The 17,422-nt window shown below is 39.8% G+C and overlaps 1 protein-coding gene across 1 annotated transcript in view; it reads right to left on the bottom strand.

Annotated features, from left to right (window-relative positions):
- Positions 1-17,422, bottom strand: part of cntln (centlein, centrosomal protein) — a 469,267-nt gene that overhangs the window by 82,638 nt on the left and 369,207 nt on the right. The window contains exon 21 of the mRNA XM_043717668.1: positions 15,169-15,266. Within this exon, the coding sequence (XP_043573603.1) occupies positions 15,169-15,266 (98 nt within the window). The remainder of the gene's footprint in view (positions 1-15,168; positions 15,267-17,422) is intronic.

Here is a 17,422-nt window from a genome sequence, read left to right as displayed (position 1 = left end):
CATACGCCTTCTTATCACCTTGGGTGGCAAATTTGAGGAATCTACGTATGTGAACCCCAGGATCCTGCTGTTCCTCCACATTGCCAAGAATCCTGTCTTTAAGCCTATATTCAGGATTCAAATTCGACCTTCCAAAATGAATCATTTCGCACTTATCCAGGGTGAACTCCATATTATGTGATAAAATGTATGCTACTAATCTTCCAAAAAGTAATTTTTGACTGAATGCATGGCATCAGTATGCTTTGCTATAAATTGATGTGTAGTGAATGGATTTTAATTTGTTGGGGCTATATTAAATAATTTATTTTAATTAATTAACAGTATTTGAAAGCTAAAAGCTTAAATTAAAAAGGAGAAATAGGAAAACAGTATTTATACTATCAATCTTCATTAAAAATCATAAATATTGGAAAAGAAGTTTATAAATCAGAAAGCGCCTGCAACATTAACCTCACTTTCCCAGTACATTGGGCTGAATTACTTCTGCCAGCAGTTTCTGTTTTATACGTGTCACATTTCCAGCCTGCATGCTTTTTCCTTTTGCTTCTAAAATCTGAACATAAAATCAATGCTGTCGTGCAAACTCATACATTGCTGTTATTGGAGATCTGTAAAATAATTTGAGCTTCAAACACTTCAGCAACCAAGCAGCCTCAATGGCATACTTAATTTAAGGGAGATGCTCAAGGCTCAGAACTTGATGTCACAGTGTAAATCAAAAATGTTAATCTAACTGATCATTCACACCTGTTAACCGAATGCTGTTCCTGTAAATAAGATTTGATACTAATTCATAAAGAATATCAATGGCTGGCCTAATGTGACATACAATTATTCCATGTAACATTTAACTTCTGAAAAGTATTTGGAAGCTTTTGACATACCTTAAGTATATTACATCTTTGCTATGGCTAAAGTTGATCATAGTTTATTAGTTGCTTAATTACTGTTTGACAGTGGAGTTCAGCCAACTGGAAAAGGCCACTGAATTCCTACATCACAGTACATGTTTCTTGAACAATTTAATGTTTTTCTTAATGAATATATTGCATATGTTTTCACAAGATGTAGAAAATGCAGACAATGTAAAGAGGATACCTGTGATATACTGAATAATATACATTAAATAAAAGAGAAAATATTAAACGTTAGCAACTTTGAAAGTACATAATTGCCAAGTCCAAAGGACATGTATTCCAAATTGCACTCTTTAACCACAATTTTCCAATCCTCTCCGGCTACAGATATGGTGTCAGAGAGCAGGAATACTTCAATGTTGTAGCATTGTTTAATAAGGAATGAAGGGATACACCTGGTACAAACAGGCTAGTCATGCCAACGTCATTAACACGGATCTATGAAAATAACCTGAGGGGCAGTACAAACTAAGTCGCAGGTTATTTCAGGACAGAAAGTATTAATTTGATTAGGGAAAGTCATGGCTGACTAATTTGATTGATGTTTTGAACAGGTAACTAGGAGATTTGATGAAGATGCTTGATGTCGTTGATAAGGAGTTTAGGAAGCCTGTTGATTAGGTTCTGTCATACTTGAGAAGAAAAATATCAACAGTTGATAAGGTCCATGGGCAATTTGGATCTTAAACTGGATTAGAGGCAGGAAGTTATAGGAAAGAGGAATTTTGTTGTATTCATTCATTGATGTACACAACATTGGCTGGGCCAGCATTAATTGCCCATACTAGTTAGCCTTGAAAAGGTGGTGATGAGCCGCCTTTGAACCACTGCTGCCCATTCGGTCTAGTTATACCCAAATTGCCATTGAAGAGGAATAACTGGAATTTGACTTATGCTCTTGCTCTTTCTGGATATGGACTGTTCCAGCATCTGAGGAATTGTGAATCATAATGAACATTGTGCAATCACTAGAGAACATCCCCACTTATGACATTACAATGTTGAAGAAGCAGCTAAAGATGGTTGGAGCTAAGATAATACCCTGAGCAAGTATGTCCTAGAACTGAGATAACTTACGTCCTACAATCACAACCATCTTTTGTTGTACTTGGTATACCTCTAAAAAGTGGAGAGTTTTTCCTGATTCATATTAACTCTAATTTTGCTGAGACTCCTTGATGCCATATTCAGTTGAATGAGACTTTGATGTCAAGGACGGTTAGTATCATTTTACTCTGAAATTCATGTTGAACTAGAGCTGAAATGAAGTATGGAGTAAGATGCCCTGGCAGACCCCAACTAAGCATCAATGATGCTAAATTTCAGGCACAGCAGGTAATAAGGAAGATAAGTGGAATTTTGGCATTTATTGCTAAAGGAATAGAGTATAAAAATACAACTGTACGGAGCACTAATGAGACTGCACCTAGAAAACGGCACACATTTTCGGTCCCCTTGAGGAGGTAAGTTGTTGTATTGGAGACAGTTCAGAAAAGGTTCATTAGATTAATTCCAGAGATGAGGGGTTTGTCTTAAGCTGAGAGAGCGGTTTAGGCCTGTAATATCCAGAGTTTAGAAGAATGAGAGGACTTCTGAATGAGATATAAAATGATACAGGGGATTGACAGAGTACTTGGAGAAAGGATGTTTCCTCATGTGGGGCAATCTAGAATAAGCGGTCATAGCTATAGAATAAGAGATAGCAGACATAAAACAGAGATTAGAAGCAATTACTTCTCTCGAATTCCACCAATTTGTGGAATTCACTACCTCAGAATTCAGTGGAAACTGGGACATTGAGTGAATTTAAAAACAGAGATATATAGATTTTAATTAATAATGGTTTGAAGGGTATTGGAGAGTGGGGAGGAAGTTCAGTTGAGGCCAAGATAAGAGGCCATGATCATATCAAATGGAACAACAGGCTCAAGAGGCTGAATTGCCTAGCCCTGCTCCTTGTTTTTACGTTCTTATGAGCAGTTTATTGCTAAGCAAACGTTGCTTAATTGATGATCAAGAGTAGATTTATCGTGCAGTAATTGGCCATGTTGGATTTGTTCTGCATTTTGTGTACCCGACACAACTGGGCAATTTCCACATTGTTGGTACATGTCAGTTTTGTACTGAAACACCTTGGCTACGTGTACAACAAGTTCTGTGCACAGGTCTTCAGTACTATTGTTGGAATGTTTCCAGAACCCATAGACTTTGAAGCATCCAGTGCCTCCAGCTATTTCTTGAAAGTACATGGAGTGAATCGAATTAGTTGAAGACTAGTATCTATCACGCTGAGGATCACTGTAAGATGTTGCGATAGATTATCCACTCGGCACTCTGACTGAAAATTATTACAAATGTTTTAGCCTTATCTCTTACACTATTGGGCTTGGATTCCCATCATTGAGTATAGGGATATTTGTGGAATCTCCTTCTCTCATGAGTTGTTTAATTATCCACAGCCATTTACAACTGAATGTGGAAGGACTGCAAAACTTTGATCTGATCCATGAGCTGTAAAACAGCTTAGCCACATCCATCACTTGCTGATTATGCTATCTGGCATGCAAGTAGTCCTTCCTGTTTTGTAACTTCACTAGGTTGGTACCTCATTTATAGGTATACCTGGGCTGCTCCTGACAATCCCTCCTGCACTTTAATGAATCAGGGTTGATCTCCTTGCTTATCGGTAATAATAGAGTAGGGGATATGCTGGGCAGTCTTAAGTTGCCAGATTTGTTTGAAGTCTGTCCTATTGATGGCTCCACACAACACGATGGAGGCTATTTTCAGTGTGACCACAAGGATTGTCTCCACAAGGATTGTGCAAGGTCCCTCTTACTGATACTGTCATGGAGAAATGCATTTGTGGCAAATTGGTGGGGATGAAATCAAGACTGCTTTTCCTCTTGTTACTTTTGTCACTACGTGCCAAAGGCCTTGTCCATAAGCAGTGTCATATAGGATTTGAACAGCTTGGTCAATAATAGAGTTGCTGAACTCCTCTTTGTAATGGGCTTTGAAATCACCCACTCAGAATGCATCCTGTGTCTTGCCATAGAAGACAGGAGCAGGAACAGAATCATGTCATTCAGCGCCAGGGTCCACAACTCAATTATATCAGAACTGGCCTTCTTTTTCAATGCTACTTTTCCAGGCTACCCCCATAAATCTTTCATATCTTTAGTACCTAGATATATATGAATCTCTGTTTTGAACACAAATGACTGAGATTCCACAGCCCTCTGAGGTAGAGATTCCAAAGATTCACCATCTTCTAAGTGAAGAAGTGCCTCCCCATCTCCAGTCCTAAATGGTCTTTCACCTATTCTAAGACTGGATCCCCTGGTTCCAGACCCTTTAGCCAGTGCACGCATCATTCCTTCACATACCCTTTGAGCCGTTTAAGAATTTATTCACATTTCATTGAGATCATCTCCCATTCTTGCAAATTTCTTGAGAATGCAGGTCGAGTCTCATCAATCCCTCATCAGAGTACAAACATGGTATCACGGGAACCTTAGCTGCACTCCTGCTGTGCTTAATGTATCCTTGTTTATGTAAGAAATCCAAAACTGCACAATATTCCAACTGTGGTCTCAACAAATTGCTGTAAGAAATTGTACACAATTTCTCTAGCAATAAAGTCCAACATACCATTTACATTTCTAATGACTTGTTGCACCTGCATGTTTGCTTTCAATAGTTTGTGAACAAGGACGTCTAGGTTCCTTTAGAAATCAATTGTTCAAAATTTCTCACCATTCAACAAATACACTAGGTGGAATATACATGGCCCCTGAATGACGTAGGCAACAGCAAAGCTAACAGGCAACTAAAGCGAGAAAGGAAAAATGGGAAACAAAATCCAAAATTGCTGGAGATTCTCAGTAGGTCTGGTAGCATCTGTGGAGAGAAAGCAGAGTGGATGTTTCAGTCCAGTGGCCCTCCTTCTGTAAATTTTTCATTTTGTTTCTGATTTCCAGCATCTGCAGTTCCTTGTTTTTTTTTGTTCAAGGAAAAATTGGATTTTTGTCATTTGGTAAAAAAAAGTCCCATTGTTCACTTAAGGTTTCAACAACTAGATGAAAATCTTGCGAGTGAACATTACGGCACCCATTTGCATGTATTACATCCGATTATGATCTAATCTTGTTTCCTTTACATGCAGGCTGCTATTATCCTAAATAATTGAGAGAAACCAAAAGGCATCAATTCACAGTGTCAAAGTCAGAGTGATTACCTGGTGACTGCACCTCCCTGATATCTTCTCCAAGCTTTTAACTGGGCCAGCATTTCCCAACATTTTAGGGTACTGTGAGCAACGACCACCTGTACCTTCTATCCACAGATGGCATCAGTACCAAACCATCAAAGCATATCTGGCAGAGATCAACGCTTGAATATTGCATTTTGTAGCTCATTGGCACATTATAGAATCATATAGGACAGAAGATGTCTTTTGGCCCATCAAGTCTGTACCTTACGTGGCAATATAGAGCCAGGCTGCTTTGTGTGCAAGGAAAGACACCCATCTCATGCATTGGAACAGTGTGTGTCTTTGGCTTCTTAGCTTGCTTTTCATAGCACTCAAACCCTTTGTTCGTGGTTCACTCATTGTTTTGCTGCTGGTGTTGGAACACCAATGGCCAAAGCAATCAAGTGCAGATCTTCATGCATTTTCAGAAGCCCATAAGAGCTCTGCTGGATGCGCTCCCTCTGGCAACTGCCAAGCTTTCCAGGCAGACAGCCAGACACATACATGGTGGAGCCAGCACAATACAGATAGCGTTGGTGGGCTCCTCTGACCTGCGATTATGTTTCCTGAGTGTCTCTGCCAAACATGCTTGCTGATACTGTACACTTTATTGATGTTCTTAATGACAAACACCCTGAAGTTTTCTCCTGCCTAGAGCTGAACAAATGCCAGATCTTCAGCACTCTTCGGAGTGCCAGCGATCTGAGCATTATTTCCTCTTCGAACTGCAGTGATGTGCCAGTGGTGTGTGCCCAAAAGAATATGCTTCAGCATCTGATCTAGCGAACAAACCTATCATGGTGTCAGTATAAAAGTTAGTGAAAGATGCTGGAGAAAACTTTGCCTGTGCTTCCCCTGAGGGATTGTTGCCACTTTCCTCAAAGGAGATGATGTTGACTGGAGGGACTGGATCCAATATGATAGGGGCTGTTAGGGTGCTGCTCATTTCTGCAGAAGACAGGATAGCAAATGAGCTGTGTAACAGGGTGAAAGTTTGAGCATGTTAAGAGTATGTTCATTGTGATAATAGGAAAACAGTGCAGGACTTCACCACGGGAGGTCTTGAGTGGTCATGGTCCTCTCCTGCCAATGGAGGAGGTAAGCAGATAAATGTGGGCCACTTTCCTGCCCGTCCTATTATGGCCATTTTTGCCTTCAATGATAAGTTAAGGGATTGAGTGAGATGAAAGTGGCTGACATAACTGTTAGCACTGGTACCACTGGAAAAAAGCTGTCCCAAGGGAGTGATTAGGAATTGGTGGCCATTCCTCCCAACTGTGGACACTGCACTGACCCAGATGGCAACTTTGACCAGGCTGACAGTATGTGACATCTGATTCTACGGCAGTTCCATTATCCTATCGAACAGGAATTCCATATTCCTTTCAGTAAAGTAGGGTGTGCCAATTTTCCTTCATCAGCTATCTCCTGTTGAATTCTTCACCTACTCAAACTGTGATAGGCAATTCCTGGCTTGCAGTATTTGAACTGTACACAGTTGGATCCTAAATATGGTGACAGTGGTAGGAATATTGAAAGATCTTGGCACTGGCCAGCACTTCTGCTGCTGTTGAATGCAAGATAGTATGAAAGTAGTGCCATGGAGGCTTGTAGCATTTTTAATAAGGTGAGCACCATAAGAGTACATAAGAAAAGCTGCTGTTGGTCACAGAGAAGTCTTCCATGAAAATTCCCCAAATTGACGCTTAATTTTGGGAAGATTCAGCTCTCTCCTTTTTTTCTTACCAAAATTAATAACTTGATAATTTTCCCCATTACATTTCACCTGCCATGATTTTGCCCATTTCCACTTGTGCCTAAAACCCTTGCAGTCTCTTTGCATCTTTCTCATAACTCTCAGCTCACCTAGCTTTGTCATGATTGATTTTCTTGTGACTGGAAGGTTATTTCCAGGTGGGTTTCTCAGGGTTGAGTTTTAGTTTTAATTAAGTTAACATCACTTAAAGCAGTTTATCTGATCATTATCACTCTGTTGTTTATAGGAGTTTGTCATGAGCAGGCTGACTGCCACATGGATTACAACAGTGATTACACCTCAAAAGAAGCCTCATTCACTGTAAAATACTTGGAGATGTCTCCTGATCCAATACAATGCTATCATGAAACCATTCACCCTGAGAATGGTGGGGGTCTGAAACAGTACCTAACAGGTGAAAGAGGCAGGAAACTGCATCACCCTCAAAATATCTTTGCAAAGTTCTGTTGTAACCTAGAGGGTTAGTGCAAACAGCTGGAAATAGAATGAAGTTGGATAGCTTAATCAACTGGCACAGGCTTGATGGACTAATGATCTCCTCCTTTGGTGTAAATTTCTAGATATTTCTCATCCCTAAGTAAGTTGTGCCAGTACGGTTACAATACTAGGATGTGTCATTGTGGAAAACTGCCCATGTCGGTCCTGTTCACAAAAAACAGCAATATCTAATCCAGCCAAGTACTAATCTACCAGTCCATTTTTAATAACCATTCAAGTATTAAAAGGTATGGACAATGGTATCAAATGGCACTTATTCAACAACAACTAGCTCACTGACACTCAGTTGGGTTCTGCCAGGGCCACCTCATTCTAGAGCTATTGCAGCCTGGTTTCACATGCAGAAGAAGATCTGAATCCGGAGGTGAGGAGCGTGGTTATTCCTGAAGGATCCTCCAGGAGAGTAGTCACCACATGGCAGAATTTCAAGTTCAGTTTGAGTGAGAACAAATCAATTCTCAAACCAGTGTTCTCAATTTAAATAAGGGGAATTACAGAAGTATGAAGAAAGGCGGTCAAAAGTGTGCTTAGAAAATAGACTAAGGGAAAGGTCAGTGAATGAGCAGTGACAGATATGAAGCATATATTCCATAATTTTCAGCAAAAGTTTATTCAAGTAAAGAAAAGGACTCGATGAAAAGGATGAATCACCCATGTTTAATAGAAGTGATTAAGGAGAGTACCCAATCAAAAGCTAAGGCATTCAAAGCAGCAAAAACTAGTAGTAGGTAGGAGGATTAGGATTTTTAAGGAACTAGCAGCAAATGACTAAAAGCTAATAAAGAGAGAGGTAATTAATTATGAAAATAAATTGGCAAGAAATATAAAAACAAGAGCTTCTATGGATATATATATAAAAAAAGAAACTGCTAAAGTGAGTATGGGATCCGTGGAGTATGCAACTGCAGAACTGATATTGGGAAACAGGGAAATGGTATATACTATAAACCAATATATTGCATCAGTCTTCAAGGTGGAGGACACTATAAATATCCCAAAGATACTAGATAACTAAGGTGCTAATGGACAAACAATTTTTTTTACCAGTCTCTATCATAAGGCATAAAGTGACTGACAAACTAATGGCGTTGATGGCAGACTAAGATCTGATGGCCTGCATCCAAGGGTGCCCAAGATGGCTGCAGATAGAGATGGAGGTATTGGTTGAAATACGCCAAAACTCATTGGATTCCAAAAGGTTTCAGCAGATTGGGAAAGTGTTAATGTGATGCCCCTGTTCAAGAAGAGAGGGAGACAGAAAGCAGGAAAATATTGGCCAGTTAGCATAACATCTGTTATTGAGGAAATAGAGTCCATTAATTAAGGAAGAATTAGCAAGGTATTTAGACAAGTTTAAAGCAATCAAACATTGTCAACATGGTTTTGTGAAAGGGAAATCAAGTCTGATAAATTTGCTAGAGTTCTTTAAGGTAGTCAGGTAGATGGCTTACCACCAGGAAAGGTCGTAGAGGGAGGCAGCAGGTAGTCCAGGAGTCTCCTGTGGCTAACCCCATCTCAAACAATTATGCTGTTTGAAATTGTAGGAGGCGATGGACTCTCAGGCGAACATAGCACAAACAGCCAAGTTTCTGGTACCGAGACTGGCTCTGATATAACAAGGGGTACATCAGGTTCCAAGTGAACGATTGTGGTAGGGGACTCTTTAGTCAGAGGCACAGACAGACATTTCTGCGGCCAATAGTGAGAAATCAGAATGGTGCGTTGCCTCTCTGGTGCCAGGATCAAAGATATCTCAGAGAGAGTGGAGAATATTCTCAAAGGGGAGTGGGATCAGCAGGAGGTCATTGTACACATTGAAACTAATGACATAGGAAGGAAAAAGGATGTGATTCTGAACGGAGAATCTAGTAAGTGAGGAAGGAATTTATAAATGAGGTCCTGGAGGATAGTAATATCTGGATTACTCCTGGTGCTACGAACTACTGAGGGTAGGAGTAGGAGGATAGAGTACATAAATGCATATTTGAGATGCTGGTGCAGGGGAAAAGGGTTCACTGGAATTTCTTCTGGGGTAGAAGTGACCTGTATAAGAAGGACTGATTGCACTAGAATTGGAAGGAGACGGATATACTGGCAGGGAGCTTTGTTAGAGTTGCTGGGGAGGATTTAAAGTAGTAAGGTGGCAGGGGTGGGGGCAAGGAATTAATGGGGAAAGAGATCAGTCTGAGATTGGTACAGTTGGGAAAAGGAGCCAGTCAAACAGTTGGGGCAGGCAGGAACAAAACAGAGAATGTGGTAGGACTGATAAATTAAACTGTATTTATTGCAATGCTAGAGGCCTAACAGGGAAGGCAGATGAACTCAGGGCATGGTTAGAAACATGGGACTGGGATATCATAGTGCTCACAGAGAGGTAGCTCAGGGATGGACAGGACAGGCAGCTTAATGTTCCAGAAAACAAATGCTTTTGGAAGGATAGAAAGGTGGGCGGCGGGGGGGGGAAGGAAGGAGATGAGGGGGAGAGTCATTTTTGGTAAGAGATAACATTATGGCTGCACTTAGGGAAGGTGTTCCTGGGAATACGTCCAGGGAAGTTATTTGGGTGGAACTGAGAAATAAGAAAGGGATGATCACCTCATTGGGGTTACACTATAGAGCCCCCAAAAACAGTGGGAAATTGAGAAATAAATTTGTAAGGAGATCTCAGTTATCTCTAAGAATAATAGGGTGGTAACGGTAGGGGATGTTAACTTTCCAAACATAAGACTGTGACTGCCACAGTGTTAAGGGTTTAGGTGAACAGAAATTTGTTAAGTGAGCATAAGAAAATTTTCTTATTCACTACGTGGATGTATATACCAGAGAATGTCCTACTCTTGGGAAATAAGGTGGGGCAAGTGACTGAAGTATCATTGGGGGAGCACTTTGGGGTCAGCAACCATAATTCTATTAGTTTTAAAATAGCAATGGAAAATGATAGACAGGATCGAAAAGTTAAAGTTCTAAATTGAAGGAAGGCCAATTTTGATGGCATTAGTTAAGAACTTTAAAAAGTTGATGGGGCGGGGGGGGGGGCAAATGTTTGCAGGTAAAGGGACGGTAAAGGGAAAATGGGAAACCTTCAAAAGTGAGATAATGAGAGTCCAGAGGCAGTATGTTCCTGTTAGGGTGAAAGGCAAGGCCGGTAGATGTAAGGAATGCTGGATGATGAGAGAAACTAAGGTTTTAGTTAAGAGAAAATAAGAAAACATATGTCAGGTATAGACAGCAGAGATCAAGTGAATCATTAAAAGAGTGAAAAGGCAGTCGGAGTATATTTAAGAGGGAAATCAGGTGGGCAAAAAGGGGACATGAAATAGCTTTGGCAAGTAGGGTTATGGAGAATCCAAAGGGACTTAACAAATATATTAAGGAAAAAAGGGTAACTAGGAAGAGAATAGTCCCAGTAAAGATTAGCAAGGCAGCCTATGTGGAACCACAGGAGTTGGGCGAGATACTAAACGAGTATTTTGCATCAGTGTTTACTGTGGAGAAGGACATGGAAGCTATAGAATGTGGGGAAATATATGGTGACATCTTGAAAAATGTCCATATTACAGAGGAAGTGGTGCTGGATGTCTTGAAATGCATAAAAGTGGATAAATCTACAGGTGTACCCTAGAACTCTGTAAGAAGCTAGAGAAGTGATTACTGGGCCCCTTGCTGAGATACTTATATCATCGATAGTCACAGGTGAGGTGCCGAAAGACTGGAGGTTGGCTAACGTCGTGCCACTATTTAAAAGCCAGGGAACTATAGACCAGTGAGCCTGACATTGGTGGTGGGCAAGTTGTTGGAGGGAATCCTGAGGGACAGGATTTATATTTTTTGGAAAGGGAAGAACTGATTAGGATAGTCAACATAGCTTTGTGCATGGGAAATCAGGTCCCACTAACTTGATTGAGTTTTTTTAAAGAAGTAACAAAGAGGATGATGATTCCAGAACAGTGGATGTGATCTAATTGACCTTCAGTAAAGCATTTACCAAGGTTCTTCATGGTAGACTGGTTAGCAAGGTTAGACAACATGGAACACAGGGAGAACTAGCCTTTTGGATACAGAACTGGCTCAAAGGCAGAGGACAGATGGTGGTTGTGGAAGGTTGTTTTTCAGGCTGGAGGCCTGTGACCAGTGGTGTTCCATAAGGATCCGTGCTGGGTCCACTGCTTTTTGTCATTTGTATAAATGATTTGAATGTGAACATAGGAGGTATATTTAGTAAGTCTGCAGATGACACCAAAATTGGAAGTATAGTGGACAGCCAAAAAGGTTAGCTCAGAGTACAATGAGATTTTGATCAGATGGTCCAATGGGCTGAGGAGTGGTATATGGAGTTTAATTTAGATAAACGTGATGTGTTGGATTTTGTAAAAGCAAATCAGAGCAGGACTTATACACTTAATGACAAGGTCCTGGAGGGTGTTACTGAACAAAAAGACCTTGGAGTGCAGGTTCATAGCTCCTTGAAAGTGGAGTCTCAGGTAAATAGGATAGTGAAGAAGGTGTTTGATATGCTTTCCGTTATTGGTTCGAGCATTGAGTTTAGGAGTTGGGAAGTCATATTGCGGCTGTACAGGACATTGGTGAGGCCACTTTTGGAATATAGTGTGGAATTCTGCTCTCCCTCCCATAGGAAGTCTTATGAAGTTGAAGGCGTGTACTGTACCTTTAAGAGACGCCAAATGCTGTTCTGAACTGAAAGCTTACAAGCACCTGTGATGACTAGCTAGCAGTCTCAGAGTGCACTGGAAAATTGAAAATATGTAACATTTGGCTGTGAATTAGATACCTGAGTTGGTTGCTGTTTTGACAACAATTCAAATTTAACCAGTTTAAATTATGCCCAAGGTTACTAAAACCCAACGAGTTTGAATTTATTGTTTTTGCCAACATTGAACCAATGAGACGAATCGATGTTGGGGGTATAAAAGAAACAGGCTTGTTGAAACTCGGCCATCGAGAGAATAACTGCGATTGAGAAAGACTGCCATTCAAAAAAACACTCTCTATCAAAGGTACATTTTTCATATGAAACATCTTCGCAGTAAAAGAGAAAGAGGATGACCCAAGGAGATCTTCAGCTGAAAGAAGAAAAATACTGGAGATGACAGCCACTGTATGGTTTTGAAATTAAATTGATGAAATTTTAATAACTTTTTTTATTGGAACTGTGTATTGTTATAGAGTTGGAGGCAGATAATAAGCAGTTAAGAGAAAAGGGGCTTAGGGTTGTAAAGAGTTGTTGTTTAATGTTCACTTTTAGAGTTAAAGAATAAATTGATATTACTTTCTTCAAATAGTGGAATATGGGAGTTCTCTGTCACTCATATTTTAACAGATTACCAGGTGAGGTGAGCTTTTCTGGGTGTTTGGTTTAATTAACAGAAGGGTTCACCGCCGTGTCATAACAGAAGGATGTTATGAAACTTGAAAGGGTTCAGAAAAGACTTACAAGAATGTTGTCAGGGTTGGAGGGCGTGAGCTACAGGGGCAGACTGAATAGGCTTGGGCTGTTTTCCCTGGAGCATTGGAAGCTGCGGGGTAACTTAATAAAATCATTAAGGGCTTGGATAGGGTAAATAGACAAGATCTTTTCCCTTGGTTGGGAGAGTCCAGAACCAGAGGACTGGCGTGTATGGACTGAGCTGCCAGAGGAAGTGGTAGAGACTGGGACAATTACTACATTTAAAAAGCATCTGGATGGGCATATGAATAGGAAGGATGCAGAGAGATATGGGCCAAGCCCTGGCAAATGGGACTAAATTAATTTAGGATGCCTGGTCAGCATGGATGATTTGGACAGAAGGGTCGATTTCCGTACTGTACATCTCCACGACTCTATATAATAAGTAGTGTTCATAAAGGGGAAACAATAGATGCTGTATTGGGATTTTCACAAGGCATTCAATTTGGTGCCACATAAAAAAGTTATTGCATGTGATTAGAGCTGACAGACCTGGGGTGGGGGTGGTTCATATAGTAGCATGAATTGAGGACTGGTTAACACATAAATGAGAGAGAGTTGGTAAAAATGAGTGTTTTCAGTTTGAAAGACACCACTAGTGGAGATACAAAAAGATTGTTCCTGGGGCTTCAATTATTTATTATTTTTGTAATGATTTGGAGGAGGGGCAGAGTGTAATGTATCCAAATTGACTGATGAGACATAAATAGGTGAGAGGAAATGCTGTGATGAGGACATCAGGAATTTTCAAGGGGATATAGACAGATTGAGTGAGCAAGCAAAAACGTACCAGATAGAGTTGAATGCTGGAAATTGAGGTCATGAACTTTGATAGGAAGAATCAAATGCTTGATTATTATTTAAATAGAGAGAGACTCCAAAGACGTTCAGCACAAAAGGATCAGCATGTTCTTGTGCATGAAATACAAAACGTGAGCATGTAGGTGCAACAATTAATTAAGGAAGCAAATAGAATTTTAGTCTTTATTGCAAACAGGTTAGAAGTGAAAAACATGTTAGAATTGTACAGGTTGTTCGTGAGGCATCACCTGGATTACTGTACAATTTTGGTCACCATATTTATAAAAGGATTTACTGGCACTGAAGACTGGACAACAGAGATTCACTAGTATGCTTCCTGGGATGAAATGGTTGTCTTTATCAAGAATGGCTAATCAGGTTAGGTTTTTATTCATCAGAGTTTAAAATAGTGAAGGCTGGCTTTATTGAAACATGCAAGATTCTGAGGGGGCTCGACAATGTAAATGTTGAGAAGATGTTACCAATAGTGGAGCAATCTCAAACAATGGGACATAGTTACAGAATTTAAAACTAAGATGCAAAAGGATTTCTACTTACAGTAGTTAGTGAATATCTGAAATCGTACGCATTAGAGACTTGTGGAGGCTTGGTCACTAAGTATTTAAAGAAGAAGTAAATAATTTTTTGGAATATCATGGACTTGATGGCTATTCTGAACTGGCACAAAAGAGGAGTTGAGGCTTGCGGCAGATCATCCATGGTCTTGTTGAATGGCAGTGTACGCTTGAAGAGCCAAAAGGCCTCCCCTTGCTCCTATTTCTCCTGTTCTTAAACATTCTGTCCCTCCATCACTGACACACTATGGTTGCAGTATGTACCATCAAACGATGTCTGCAGCAACTCAAACGGCAGAACATACATGGGAAAACCATTCTGTCCGATCTTCTAACCAAATCACACACGATCTGAATTTGCATATCTGTTGGTCTTCATTCATCATCATTGTATTTAAATCATTGAACTCCTTACCTAACAGCACTGTGCCTTCACAAGAGCAGTCCCTCACAACAAGGGTCAATTGGGGATCAACAATAAATGCTGACCTTGCCAGCAACAGAAGCATTTATTTAATTTGAAGTGGCACCAAAAGTTTAACTGTTCTATTCATTACCGAGAATCACATGTACTTAGCTGATCATGAAAGTAATGGTGCTGCTAATAAAATCGTTATGTTTTTTTAAAATTCACAAAAATTATGTGTATCCAAGATGAAAAATAGACTAATTGTTGTTCTGCAATTAATATATTTAAAATAAAACATAACATATACGTGATTTCTAAATTTTAGTGCTTCAAATTGCACACTTTTATTGTAAATTAATGTAAATTAGAATACATACCGAAGATAACTATTTTATCTAAATGGAGGCGTTTCTTTGAAGAAAGGCAACCACTAGGCTGCGCCACACACAAACTGCAGAACCATTCCTACCTTTCCTGCAGTTGTTGAATCTGTTCATCCTTTTCTTGCTGGTCAGCTTTTAGAGTTTTGTTCATAGCTAAATGCTTTGAAATCTCATTTGTTGCATTCTGCATAAGAAAGATAAATAATTAGTTTGGATTAAAAAAAAGAATGCTTGTTTAAAAAAATCCAATTTTTATTATTTCAAATTATTCCAATGGTAATTTTTTTAGATCTGAAAGTATGCCTTTTAATTTTTGACTAACATTTGCAGTTAATTCAGGTCAATTAACTACTCTCCAGATGGAAATTCCTATTACATTTCAAGATCTGTCGTTTTTATGCAAATGTAGTCATGTTACATTTTGGTTTATGTTCCATGTTACCTTTTACTTTTATACTCATGTTTAGCTAGAAAAGATGACTGTATAAGTTATTTACTTATTTTTCACTTGTTTAAAGTACATGGGAAGTTTTTCATTTAAGTGTGAGCTGTTTAAAACTATGGAAATGTGAGAAAATATAGAAAGAAACAATTGTTTCTATGGTTAAAAGGGATCTGGAAAAAGAAAATATGTATAAGAGACTTAGGCACATGGTAGAAAAAACATTTTTAGACAAATGGATGAGGAATCATTACAGTTAGTGAATGAAGCACGTCAACATTTAAAAATACATTCAATGAGTGGTTGAAGACAAGGAGAAAGAGGGTAACAAGAACACAGCAGTCACCTGGTTTAAGATACTGCTCATATACAAAGGTTTTGCAGAACAGTCTATTCACACAGAGGTTTTGCGGAACAGCCTATTTCTATACTCAATTTCTACAAAGGTATTGTGTACCATTCATGAAACTTGGAGGAAAATTGATGGCAATTGTAACATTTTCTGGAGGATAGTTGTACTTCAGACTCAGGCAATGCATTAAAGAGATGGACACAGGGAGCGAGTGACAGAGCTCATGAGAAAGAGATAGAGAGGGCCTCCATGTATATTTCGAGAGTTGTGACTTCCACTCAATTTCTGCAAAGCAATTTCCAAAATGCTTTTTCTTTGGGAGAGATGTGTCATGAGAATATACTGTGCTAATACAGAAATGTAATAACCAGGCTGAGTTGCTTAAAGTAGACAGAAGATATATAAGTGTATAAATAAGCAAATCATTGCTTGGTAGTTTTTAAAAACATTAATTCATGGGGTAATGGCATCACTGGCTTAGCCAGCATTTAATGCCCACACCCATTTGCCCAGAGATCACTTAAGAGTCAACCACGTTGCTGTGAGCCTGGAGTTACATGTCGGCCAGACTGGGTATGGATAATAGATTTCCTTTCCTAAAAAATATTAATAAACCAGGTGGGTTTTTATTACAATTGACAGAGGTTGGATGGTTACTATTAGATTAGATTTTTTTTGTATTCATTTTCTGACTGGGGCATCATTTGTTGCCGGTCCCTAGTTGCCCTCAAGAAGGCGGTGAACTGCTGCAATCCATTTATTGTAGGTAGACCCATAATGCTGTTAGGTAGGGAATTCCAGATATTGACACAGCGACATTAAAAGAATTTCAATATATTTCCAAGTAAGGATGGGGAGTGGCTTGAACCGGAACTTGCAGGTTGTAGCATTCCCATGTATCTGGTGACTGTCTTTCAGATGAACGTGGTTGTATGTTTGGAAGGTCTAAGGATCTTTGGTGAATTTCTACAGTCCATCTTGTATATGGCGTATACTGCTGCTACTGAGCATTGGTAGTGGAGTTACTGAATGTTTGTGGATGTGATGCTAATCAAATAGGCTGCTTTGTGAGTGCTGTTCGAACTGTACTCATCAAGGCAAGTGGGGAGTATTCCATCACACTCCTGACTTATGACTTATGGATGGTGTACAGGCTCTGGGGAGTCAGGAAGTGAGTTGTTGACTGCAATATTCAAGTTCAGTCAATGGTAATCTCCTAGATTTTAATTGTGGGGAATAGAGTGATGGTAATAGCACTGAATGTCAAGGGGCACTTGTTAGATTGTGTCTTATTGGAGATGAAAATGTGTTGCCGGAAAAGCGCAGCAGGTCAGGCAGCATCCAAGGAGCAGGAGAATCAACGTTTTGGGCATGAGCCCTTCTTCAGGAATGAGGAAAGAGTGTCCAGCAGGCGAAGATAAAAGGTAGGGAGGAGGGACGTTGAAAATGCGATAGGTGGAAGGAGGTCAAGGTGAGGGTGATAGGCCAGAGTGGGGGTGGGGGCGGAGAGGTCAGGAAGAAGATTGCAGGTTAGGAAGGCGGTGCT

The sequence above is a fragment of the Chiloscyllium plagiosum genome, chromosome 2 (assembly GCF_004010195.1).
Source record: "Chiloscyllium plagiosum isolate BGI_BamShark_2017 chromosome 2, ASM401019v2, whole genome shotgun sequence".
NCBI lineage: Eukaryota > Metazoa > Chordata > Chondrichthyes > Orectolobiformes > Hemiscylliidae > Chiloscyllium > Chiloscyllium plagiosum.
Note: the sequence above shows the minus strand (reverse complement) of the source record. Positions and strands in the feature narration are given on the sequence as shown.